The sequence below is a fragment of the Chiloscyllium plagiosum genome, unplaced genomic scaffold (assembly GCF_037043375.1).
Source record: "Chiloscyllium plagiosum isolate Xiang-an unplaced genomic scaffold, Cpla_swu_hap1 HiC_scaffold_1, whole genome shotgun sequence".
NCBI classification, from domain to species: domain Eukaryota; kingdom Metazoa; phylum Chordata; class Chondrichthyes; order Orectolobiformes; family Hemiscylliidae; genus Chiloscyllium; species Chiloscyllium plagiosum.
In genome coordinates, this window is record NW_028270139.1 from 89,582,239 (window position 1) to 89,595,490 (window position 13,252).

Below are 13,252 nucleotides of genomic sequence, written 5' to 3' on the forward strand. Positions count from 1 at the left end.
GTGTTAAAATGCAGGATATCACCAGAAAGATGTAATGTTACACCAACAGTTGATGCAGAGAATTCATATTGGTGTTTCATATATAACACTCACTCTTAATGCTAGTTTTTCAAGATGCCTGTTTCACTAACCCAAAGCTTTCTTTTCAGTAGGTGAACAGCATGACAATTGTTTAAAAATCAGGCCTCTTCACAAATGTCATGAAATTCAAAATCATCTTTCTCAGTAGTATATTTTCTTAAACAAAATTTCAGACTTGGTCTGGATTTTTAACCTCATTAGACATACAATAGCCTTTGACCTTTCTAATGTTCTACAAGTCAAATTCAAAAAGTTACTCAAGTCACACATTCCAACTCTGAAAACTCAAATCCTGATCAAGCCTGGTTTTCAAAATATAATGATCCTTTTATCCAAATGCTTTACTTTGAAGTTTCTTTCTTCACCTCATCTACTATAAATGCTCCAAATTCTCAAGATTTGGACCTAAAAATACATTGATTGAAATGAATAATTGTAAGGCTCCTGACTAGACTGAAATCAGCACATTAATAAATTCTCTTTTAAGCCCCAAGATGGAACTTGGGCATTGAAATGACCTTCACAAGCAGCGCACACCCTTCACTTTGGATGAGAACACTTCTTGGTATTAGCCAAAACTGTATGACATTACACTGTTGCTACTTTCCAGTTCTCAGAGTGTTGTTTTCAAAAACCAGTCACTTCTTCCTCACTACCCATGAAGTCTTGACAACCCACGTGTGGGTGAAATTGCAGGGGGCAGCAAGGAACGGGAGAGCAATACTTTAAATTCAACACAAGTCTCAAGTTGGCCATAGGCTGTTATCACAAAAATTGCACAGATCCCAAAGGAGATGAATTAACATAGAAAATGCAGGAGTGAAATAAATGGGTATAGTCAAAGATACATTTAGGACTGTTGGAGCATTGAGGTCATGTATAAGCGAGAGGTCAGAAGAAATATTCTATTCCAGAGTTAGTCTTGCATGCTTGCAATGAAATTAATATTTAGCTCCTGTGGGATAGAGGTGTACTCAGGAATCTATAAAGCTAAGTAATTAGTATTATATAAAGTTGCAAGCCATATTAGAGGGCTTGCATTTCACAGTGACATATCCTTAGGTTCAAGGACATAATTCAAATACCTCACTGCACAAATTAAGCCTTGTAGACAATCAAGATAAACTACGAGTCTGCATTGAGCACACATTTTTCAGCAATAAAACTAGCACATTACTGTTTGCGTGGACGTAGAATTTTTATGACCACCAAGCAGTGGAGAGTTAGGGATATGTTTCTGTTTTAAGATGACTACATCTCATCATGGTAAACAAGAACACAACTTGCTCAATCCATCACCTACAGACTGTAAAACATTCTGATTGTAAAATTTGACAGCACTCAAAGGCACATAGAAAACAAAGAACGAACAAACACTACAGCACAGGGCCAGGTCCTTCGGGCCACCAAGCCTGCACTGACACATGCCTTTCTAAACTAAAAACATTTTGCCTAAACAATCCACATTCCTCTACTCTCTGTCTATTCACGTATCTGCCAAGATGCCTCTTAAATGGTGCTACTGTATGTGCTTTTATCTGCCTATTTTCAACAATGGTCTGGATATAGAGCTTACTCTTCCAATGAACAAATCAACAATTTTCATTAGAACTCCAATGTTTGAGTAACTTTCTGCACATTAGTTTCATTTTGATTGTAAAAGATGATGTGGGACACAGTCCCTTTAAAACCAATTTTTTAAATCATAAAAGTCAGAAACAGAGGTAGGCCGGTCAGCCCTTGAATATACTCTGCGATTCAAAAAGGTCACAGCGGATCTGTTTCTCTTGCAAAATCCATATTTTCTTGTGCTACAACAAAAATTCCTCTGCACATTAGAACTCATTAGTAACTCTTCATTTGAATTAAAATATGCTTTTTTATTCTTCTTGCCAAAGAGATTAACTTCATACTTCCCCTTATTACAATCTTTGTTTAGGATCTTTCCCATTTGTTTAACCTATCTACATCTAATCGTCAACTCCTTATGTCTTCACAAGGCTTGTATTGACCTTTGTGCAAATTTAGCAATCATGCTTTCACTCCCCTCAGTTAAAGTGATTGATAACAATTGCAAAACAAGCAGGCAGGTAGAATCGCAGAACCCATACAGTGTGGAAACAGGCCCTTCGGCCCAACAAGTCCACACTGACCCTCCAAAGAGTATCCCACCCAAACCCATTCCCCTCCCCTATTAGTCTACATTCGCACTGACTAATGTACTTAACCTACACATCCCTGAACACTATGGGCAATTTAGCATGGCCAATTCACCTAACCTGCACACCTTTGGATTGTGGGAGGAAACCCATGCAGACACAAGGAGAACATGCGAACTCCACACAGTCACTCAAGGCTGGAATTGAACCTGGGTCCCTGGTGCTATGAGGCAACAGTGCTAAGTTCTGAGCCATTGTGCCATGGTAAGTCGAGTTGAGTTGATGAAAAGATCAGCCATGATGATATTGAAATGGTCTACTTCTGCTCATATTTATGTTCTTATTGAAGGCCTAGTATAGACCCCTGTGGACTCCCTCCCTTCATTACATCCTGCAAATCAGAAAAGCGCCAACTTCACCAAAAATAAAGCAAAGAACTGCTGAGACTGGAGATGTGAAACAATAACAAATTACTGGAAAAAACTCAGCAATTCTGACTGCATCTCTGGGAAGAAAGCAGAGGTAAGACTGGAAACATTAACACGGCTTTCTTCCCATACATGCTGAGAGACCGGAGTTATGTAATGTTTGTGTAATTTATGTTTATGTTCCTATTTATTCATTGTTTTCGACTGGGCAGCCAATCTTCTTTCCACGCTGAGATGTTACCCTGACACCAGCTCCTACTTCGCACACTGATTGTTTATATGGCACCTTCTCAAACACTCTCTGAACATCCACTTATGCTACACCAACAGGTTCACCTTCATCTGCAGCACATGACTCCTGTAAAGAGCTCCAATAAATTAGTTAAACATGACTTCTGTTTCACAAAGCCATGCCAGCTCTTCCTGGATACCTTAACTTTTTTTTTTAAATGCCCAGCTAAAATCTCCTTAATGACGACCAATTGTAAAGACTTTCCTATGGCTGATTTGAAGCTGATTAGCATACAGTTGCTGGCTCTCTGCCTCCGTCTCTTTCTTGAATTGAGGAATTATTTTCACCACTTTTCAGTCTGACAAAATCTTTACAGAATCCAGTGAATTTTGTAAAATTAACACCAATAGGTTTACTACTTAATTAGCTAAATCTTTTAACGTCTCTCAATTTTCATTAGCATATTTACTGAGGCACTCCACTATTCTATTTGTTTCTTTAGGTAAACAGAATGAAGGTGTTGGTTAAGCAATGTTGACATTTGAAATTTCTTATTCCCTTAAGTATATTTCAAGCAAAACAACATAATAAAGATACAAATATTATATACAATTCAGTGTAGAAAACAGAATGACAGAATATACAGAGCAAAGTTAAAGCAATAGCTATATTTTATGGTTGATAATTAAGTTTGAATTTTTGTTGCACAATCCACTATTATGATAACCTTTACCAAGGACAGGACACTACTTCAATGCAAGAAAAACAGCTCCAGGAAGAAGGTGAAGTAACAGTCTTCCAAGCAATTCATTTTATTTTGAAAAATGCCAGGACCAGAATCTGGACAGTTTGACAGCAGGAAGAAATCCGATGCTTGATAGGTCTCTGACGACCTGCTTCTGTAGTCTGAAAATAGTTCATACCTTTTTCTAAACAAAAATCACAAATGTTTTAAAGTCCAGCTCTTAGCAAAAACTAAAGGCAAAGGAGTTAATGCCATCAAGATGCAATTTAGTCAACTAATCTTCAAAATATGCACGATTTGACAGTGCCAATAGTCATTCCAATACCTTCTGAGTTTATTTACAAACTCAACGCCACTCCATTTGCAGTGGAGTTTTCCCCCAGTGGTAACATGTACCAGAAAAATGCAGAAAGGTGAAAATACCCATCTGCATCTTTCAAAATTAAGAGTTTTTTTTTAAAATGACTATTTCCACAACCACAATTCAGCAACATTTTTATTAAAATAATAAAACACAACAATTCTAGGTTAAATCTAACCGGATGTTGCAAGAATATCAGACAAGATCGCAACAGAATAGAAAGCTCTGTCCATACATTTTTTTTTTCCCTTCTTTATCCTCGGCGGTCAGCGGGCCCAAGGCAGAGCGGGGCTGGTGGTTGGGAGCCAGTCAGACAACATGGAAGCCCTTCCAGAAAAGGCTACAATGTCCATCTTTTTAGCTTTACTTCTTATTTACCTAACTTTATCGGTAATGTCATGTAATGTTTTGCTTTATTTTCTCTATTTTTTGTACTAAGATTTATACCTAGGTACTTTGCATCTAAGATGGCGTTATGTTGGCGACATTGTACACTTTTCACTGTACTCCTGTTGTTTTGTAATTAAAGTACATGGGACAGCAAACCCAATTCTAAATTCTAATCACTACAGATCTAGCAATCAACGAACTTTACATAACAGCACCAGTTTAGGTGATCAAATATTTGAGTATTTCCTGTTTTTTAAAAAAAGCAATGGCAGACATCAAATTACTGATGATTTTTTTTTAAACTAAGTGCTTATCCCTTAATCCTTTCCTTAAAGGCGACAGGTTTTTCTTTTAAAAATGCTCAGGATTCATGACAAACATAAAATACAAGTACCACATAACAGGTATTATGGTGTACTTATATTCATTGAATTGTCTCACAATTCTCAACACAAATGAAAACATCTATATGCTTAAAGATGAGAGAATGCATAATCTATATATAACAATTATTTTCAAGCTTGATGGTTTGATCACACTTTATCTCCTCTCAGGGAATACAGCCCAGGTCTCTCACTATACCTCAATACACATGTCCCAAATATCACTCTGGACTGTGACAAGGGAATGTATTCCTTTTTCAACATGACTACACTATCCGACTCAAAAACCTCCCAATCCTCAATTGACTGGGTGGGACTGCCTCACTTGGTTCCATTTTTATATCTCTAACCACCATAACAGGCTTCTCTTCCTGTTCTCAGATTGTCACTTTTGGTGTTCATCAAGTACCGATCCTTGTGCCCCACTCCTGTGTAGTGCTGATCAATGTTGTTATTCAAAAACTTATCAGACACTATGTGTATATTGATTACAGGCATTGTTGATTTTTACAGTCAAGGACAAGAACTTTACAATTGATTATTGGCTACCTGCAACCTAAATAACAGGAAGATTAGAACCATTACCTTTGACTATACTACGAACTCATTTAGTGACCACAGACATATTCATTCTTTTTGGCAATTCTCAGAGGTTGAATCAGGCTGTTGCAGCCTAGGTGCTGTATTTGAGCTTATATTCATTGAATATAATCAGTGGCATCACCTATACAAGTACCTATTCTCATATCCATAACATTGCTCAACTTTGCAGCTGGCTCAGCTTGCGTGCTGCAGAAATACTTATCCATGTCTTTAATATCTCTATACATTGACTATCCAAATGCAGATATGGCCAGCCACCTATCTTCCACTCCCCAAAACATAATATCATATCATTCAAAGCTCTGCTGTTCATACCCTAACTTGCATTAATTCCTGTTCATCCACTACATCATGTTCAGTGATGTGAACTGCCTTGCAGGTAGCCAATAATCAACTTTAAAATTCTTGCCCTTGCTTACATATCTCTCAAAACTTTTCTCTTTAAAAAATGCCTAAAAGCAAAGCCTTGTCCAGGCTTTTGATCAGTTATTCTAATATCTCCTTCAATGCCTCATCAATCATCCTCTTATGAAGTGCTTTGGTGCCTTTTCATATCAAAAAGTGGTGCATAAGAAAGCTGTTGCTGAACTTTCCAAAAGGTTTGTGAGGTGGCCAAAACTCAACTGAATATCCCATATGACACCTGACCAGTGTTCTGTACATTTGGAGCAGCACCCCTTTAGCTTCACGTTGCACTGCTTATGTTAAAGTCTAACATTCTTTGAGACTTTTTAGAACATTTACAGTACAAAAGAAAGTTCATTCAGCCCATCACATCTTTTGCTGCCTTTCTGAAGGAACCCATTCATCTAACGCCACTTTCAATCCCCTGCATATATGTTTTCTTCTCAAAACGATCCAATTCTCTTTTGAGTGCCTGAGTTGACCCTGCATTTACCACTCAGGCAGCATATTTCAGATCACAACCATTTGCTTCATTTAAAAAAAAAATGCACACCACTGTCTCCTTTCTCAATTACAGTCACATCTATGCCCTCATCTTTACGACCCATCCACTGGTGGAACAGCATTTCTTAACTACTCTGTCCAGACTTCTCATGATTTTGTGAACAGTCCCAATATCTCCAATTTTACTAAGTAACAGAGGCTCCTCATCCCTGGAATCACTTCCAGGAATCTTTTCTGCACTCTTTAAAACAGACATTTTTACTAAAATATAGTGGCTGGAACTGGACACAGAATTCCAGATGAAGTTGAGTTAGTTATTGCACATATCAGGAAGAGCAGGGGTCCTAACACTGACTCCTGGATAACTCCAGTTCCAATCTTTCTTCCAGTTTGAAAAACTACTGCTACTTCCGGTCACTGAGTCAATTCCATATTCATGCTGCTGCTGTTCCTTTTATACCATGAATTACATCTTTCTCAAATGCCTTCTAGAAGTCCATGTACACCACATCAACAGCATTATCCTCACTAACTCTTTCCAGCTCATCAAAATACTTTAGTTAATTAAAGGCAGTTTCCCTCAAATTCATCCTGGTTTTCCTGCATATGCTGATGTGACTATTACTTTTGTTCTGAAACAGTTTCTCAGAGCATCTCCACCGCCAAGGTTAACAGTTTGGTCTGTAGTTGCTGGATTTATCTTAATATCCTTTACTGAACAGTGGAATGACATTTTCAAATACAGACAACCTATCCTATAGCCCATTTTACAATTCTCAACTCTTCAAGCAGGAGAACCCCCTCCTCCAGCATGATTTGGATGGCATCTTCCTTGATCAATACAAGCACAAAATGTTAAACACGTAATCAAGCAGTACGTACACAACAATTACTTGCTAACTGATACTCAGTTTGGGTTCTGTTTGGGCCATTCAGCTCCATAACTCATTAGAACAGTGATACAAACATGGACAAAAGAGCTGGATTTGAGAGGAAGCGAGGATAAATGTCCTTGACATCAAAACAGTATTTGACAGTGTGGCATCATGGAGCACAAGCCAAACTGGAGACAATGGGAATCAGGGAAAACCTTTCAACTGACTAGAGTCATACCCAGTAGTTGGGGAAGAGGAGAGGGACCAGTCATCTCAGTCCCAGGAAATCTCTGCAGGAGTTCCTCAGGGGAGTATCTATGACCCAACCATCTTCAGCTGCTTCAATGACCTTCCCTGTATCATACAGGTCAGAAGTGGGGATTTCATGGATGTGCGGCACCTATTGCAGCTAAAGATACTCAAGCGGTCTGAGTCCTAAACGCAGCAGCACTTGGACAACATTCAGGCCAAAAAGTTGATAAATGGCAAGTAACATTTCTGTCCTTGTATGGTACTTCATGGAATCACAAAATCCCTACAGTGTAAAAATAGGCCGTTAGGCCCAACGAGGTAAAAGTGAGTACTGCAGATGCTGGAGATTAGAGTCAAGAGTGTGGTGCTGGAAAAGCACATTTCAGGCAGCAGAGGAGCAGGAAAAGCGACGTTTCCTGCAATTTTCCTGCTCCTCAGATGCTGCCTGACCTGCTGTGCTTATCCAGCCCCAGACATGACAGTAGGCCCAACAAGTCCACATTGACCCTCCGAACAGCATCCCACCCAGACCTATTCCCCTACCCCAATCACTCTACAATTCCCCTGACTAACGCACCTAGCTTACACAATTTAGCATGGCCAATTCACCCAACCTGCACATCTTTGGACTGCAGGAGGAAGCCAGAGCACCCAGAGGAAACCCACACAGATACTGGGAGAATGTCGTGCGGAGTTTGCACAGTCACCGGAGGTTGGAATCGAACCTGGGTCCCTGGCACTGAGGCAGCAGAGCTAACCACTGAGCCACTGGACTTCTGTGACCATGTCCAACAAGAAAGAATCTAACTACTGATATTTCACATTCAATGATATTTGCATCACTGAATCCCCACTATCAATAACCCAGGATTAGCATCAATCTAAAACTAGCCAAGAATACTACAGTGAGTAACTCACCACCTAACTCCTCGAAGCCTGTCCACCATCAGCAAAGGATAAGTTAGGAGTTGCCGGCTGGGTGCAGCTCCAACAACACAGTTTGACAGCATCCAAGAGAAGAAAATGAGGTCTGCAGATGCTGGAGATCAGAGCTGGAAATGTGTTGCTGAAAAAGCGCAGCAGGTCAGGCAGCATCCAGGGAACAGGAGAATCGACGTTTCGGGCACAAACCCTTCTTCCTGAAGAAGGGCTTATGCCCGAAACGACGATTCTCCTGTTCCCTGGATGCTGCCTGACCTGCTGCGCTTTTCCAGCAACACATTTCCAGCTCAGCATCCAAGAGAAGGAGATTAGAAGGAGATTAGTGTGGTGCTTTTCCAGCACCACACTCTTGACTCTAATCTCCATTTCACCACCTTAAACATTATTGCCCCTTACATGTGAAGCAGTGTGTGCCATATACAAGATGCACTGCAGCAATGCACTCACCAACTCCCTCATCAACCCCTCCTAAACCTGGGACCTTTACCATAGAAGTTCAAAAGAGAGCAAAAGCATGGGAACACCACAAACTGAAAGTTTCCCTCCAAGCCATATATCATTGCTCCTTCAATGTCATTAGGTCAAATCCTTGGAACTGTCTTCCTAAGACCACAGTGGGGTGCAGTGGTTCAAGGCAGCTACTCATTACTAGCTCAAGAGCAATTCGGAATGAGGCAATAGACATTGACCTAGCCAGCAATGTCCAAGTTCCATGAAACACTAAGAAAAGCATTTCAAACATTCCACCTGCCTCCATGCATGAATCCTCCTCTTAATTCCCAACTCACCCCCTCAGCCTTTTATTACCCTTCTACTGTTGATGTGTCAAAGGTATCATCTAGATTCCTTTTTAGATCAACTGCCACTCTATTTTTTAGAAATTTGATATTTTAGTTCCCCTCCTAAATTTCTACATTTGGCCTGACTCTCCATTGAATTATCCACCTGACATCAGTCATTGGCACACTTTATCTGCTTCACTTTAACCTCTATCTCTGTCATCACAGCAATTTTAGATTTGATCAGACCAGAAAATAGTTTTGTCCATTCACCAGAACCACCACCTCCAACCCAAATCTCTCAGCTGCTTTGCTAACAACAACGATGAATCAAACAGCTTTGGGTCAAATTCTTCTATGAAGAGCTTACATTCCGCACAGAGACTGCCAACATTTTTCCTTATGCACCAAAGGGAAAATTGTAACCTTCCAAATCATAGGTGATATAGTGGTAATGTCACTGGACTAGTAATCCAGAACCTCAGGCGAACACCCAGGGTACATGGTTTCAAATTGCACCAGTTCAGATGCTGAAATTTGAATTCAATAGAAAGATCAAATAGTGACCACTGTTGATAGTTATAAAAATCCATATGGTTCATAAATATCCATTAGGGAAGGAAATCTGCCATCCTTACCTGGTCTGGCCTACATGTAACTCCAGACATACAGTAACTCCAGTCTCCTAACTCCCACTCTTGGCAATTAGGGATGAGCAATAAATGCCAGAGATACCTACACTATTAAATGAATAAAATATGCCATTCCATACTCAAAGCTATCTAAAATCAAGTGACAGTACTGCAATTTGATGGATATTATCCAGAAAACCCCAAACTTAACAGAGCAAAGTCCCATTAGGTATCCATAAATTGTTAATTGTTTCGTGCAACAAGAATTTGAATCTGTATTTAAATCAGAAAACAAAATGCATAAGACTAAAAACAAGTTATCTTTTCTTCTTCAAAAAGTACTTAATTTCTAGGCCTGCAACCGCAAAAAAAAAAATGATTGCCTGACTAAGAAAATTACAACACTTGGACACATCACTACTTTTCTCCCCCCAAATTCAGGGCCACTGTAGTTTCTGTTCGAAATTAACCAAATTAATCAGGTGACTGAATCAGCACCACATCTGGAACTTTTAAAGTGCAGATCCTCAAATAAGGAGTAGTAGTGGGAAAAACCTTCCTTTATATCCTGTTAAGCAGGTCACTGTGCAGATGATTAACAATTTTTCACCACTACTGAGGAGCACAGTGAATATAAACAGTAATCAATTGTCTTTCAAGCAGAGTGATAGGGAAAGCAGTTGGGAGTGGAGTAAGGGGGTCCAAACAAAGGCAATTGTTGTGATCATCACTATTCTAAAGGTCTAGATCAAAGCTGTAAAAGCATATTTATTATTCAGAGGCTTACTGAAAATGAGATTTCAGTCTATGAATAATTAAACAAGGTTTGTTTAAGGCCAGTTCATGATTAAATACTTCTTGAAACTGCCACTCAAACATGGTCAGATTCCATAATAGCGGCATCAGACCTGACAGGCAGACTGGATTTGAGAGATGCAAGTACAGCATTCTCTCTTTCCCTTACTGCAGCCATTTGCTGGACTATATCATGGACACATAAGCAGTTTAAAGGATCATTCAATTAAGTCAATATGTCAGCACTGTTAAAAGTGATGCTGCAGCAATGGCCCATACTCACCGCATTGCTCTCAGTGCAATCTTGTATGCCAACTCAGCATCATGAGGTAGGAGAGATGTGAAGAGATACTTGGCAAAGGTGTGCATTGGGACACTCTCTCGGTAGATTATTTCACCCAGGCCGCTATAAGGCCCACCTGCACAGGAAAGCAAATATTCATCTCAACAACTTGCATTTGCTTCTGACTTGTTTAGATGATTTGCAGTAAGCTCGTGTGTGCTTACCTCTGCCATTTCTAGGACACAGTTCTGTACATTAAAAAAAAAGTTAAATGCTTGACCCACCACTGTAAAGTATTTCTCAAACACTGGAGAGAAACTCAACAAAGTAGCAAACATGACAGGTTATGACTGGAAAATTGTTAGTAAACAACAAGGTATGATGGTAAGTACAAATAATTGCACTTTTATCAAACCAACCAAATCCCAATTTCAACTGACAAATACTTAACAGAGGGCAAAAGGATGATTCAAAGTGTCACTTTCCCAAAGTATAATATCCATTTCATACAAAATGAGCATTGTTGCTATTTTATTTAATTTAAATGACTTCCATAGAGGAAAGTTTATTCATACGTTGTTTCCATTTATTACAGGTAATATTCTAGAGCTTTGAGCTCATAATCTAGGTCGATAGTCAAGTACTGTACAGTAGAACACTCAATCTTTCAGATGAGATGTTAAACCAGTGTTGCAGATGAAATATTTCAGGATCCCATGGCACTAATTAACACAAGAACAAAAAAGTGTTCTCCCATTGTTCAAGCCAAATATTTATCCCGCAACATTATTTAATTGCGATCTGTGGAATCTTGCTGTGAACTAAAAGGTTGCCATGTTTTTCACATTATTCTAACATAAAATTGCAAAGCACTCAAGACTTCCAAAGGAAGTGGAAGGTGCTACATTAATAAAATTTATTTTCTCTAGTGCATGCCTAAGGCTAACATCAACATTTATCGACTCCAATTTCCCACCAGTTCCAGAGACCATGCCATGCCTGAAGCAGCAGGGTAATCGGTTCCTATGCCTACTTCATAACATCTCCTCAGGACATAGTTCTATACATTAAAAAGTTAAATGTTTGACCCACCACTAAAATATTTTCTCTAAATTTCAGTCACTGTTTAACTGGAGCCTGAATCATTTAACTAGTCTACTGACCATTAGCTCTTTGCTCCTTCAAGCTACAAGTCTTAAGTTATCTCACTTCCTGAGCATACCAGGCCCCAACTGCTTCCTTAGCACAGTCACAAATAGAACTATGCTGTCGCAGATGCACATACCTGATGGCACAGAATGACATGTATATTTGAACATAAGCAGGTTATATTTAGAAAAGAAAGTGTGTTTTGAAACACTTAGGGTAACTAGAGAATTTTTGATAAAGGAAGGAACAGTAGATTAATGAAATAATTCAAGCTCCAGTTAAACAATGACTGGAATTTAGAGTAACATATTGTGCAAATTGTTTATTATCTTCTGCACTAAAAATTCCTCTGAATAAATTCCCGTCTGAAAGAACTTTTGATGCGGTAAATTGAAAATAATTGAGAATGCAACAAATCAAATTACAAATTTAAAACCATTAATAAAATTACACAATCTTTCTCATGAGTAAAAGAATAGTAATCCATCCCACTACAATGTAATCAGTTAGTACTCTAAGTTTGTTCAACAGAATATCCCATCATGCTACAAAGGGTAGATTTGCTTTTCCTTCCATTAATTACCCTGCATCACATGCCCAATCTAAATAAAAAATCCCCAAAAGATTATGCTGGATAGGGTCAAGGAACTTAGGAAAACAGTCAATACATATACAACAAAGCCTCCGCTATTATAATAAAGGTGAAACTGACTAACGTTAAATTACCTTCTAACAGGAAGACTGCTTGTTTTCGGAAAATTTTCACCAGAATGTCATCTAATTCTATCTCTTGCAGCTTTGCAATCAGTTGCTCTTCATTGCGACAGACTTTCTCCTGGGCATACAAGCCATCGGGCATTATTCGTTGCTGACCCAATCCAATCAATGCTATTTCAACAGCTAGTGTTAAATAAGATTCCCCATCTTCCAGGAACTTGTGGGCTGGTAGATGCTGATACTCCAGCAGTTTCAACTGCCCCATCGTTTCTGAGAGAAACAAATCATGTGACTGCATTAGATTCATGGAATCAACCAACATCCATTCGAAAATCCAACCACACCACTCTTCAAAATGGTAAACAAACTACTATTTGGCGGCACAGTGGTTCAATTCCCGACTCAGGCGACTGACTGTGTGGAGTTTGCACATTCTCCCCATGTCTGCGTGGGTTTCCTCTGGGTGCTCCGGTTTCCTCCCACAGTCCAAAGATGTGCAGGTCAGGTGAATTGGCCATGCTAAATTGCCCATAATGT

The 13,252-nt window shown here is 39.2% G+C and overlaps 1 protein-coding gene across 1 annotated transcript in view; it reads right to left on the minus strand.

The window, feature by feature from the left end:
• The window catches only part of zswim6 (zinc finger, SWIM-type containing 6), a 195,849-nt gene that overhangs the window by 19,538 nt on the left and 163,059 nt on the right, over window positions 1-13,252 (minus strand). Inside the window, exons 9-10 of the mRNA XM_087988736.1 lie at window positions 12,725-12,985; window positions 10,850-10,985 (exon numbers count right to left, since the gene is read on the minus strand). Of these exons, the coding sequence (XP_087844862.1) occupies window positions 10,850-10,985; window positions 12,725-12,985 (397 nt within the window). The remainder of the gene's footprint in view (window positions 1-10,849; window positions 10,986-12,724; window positions 12,986-13,252) is intronic.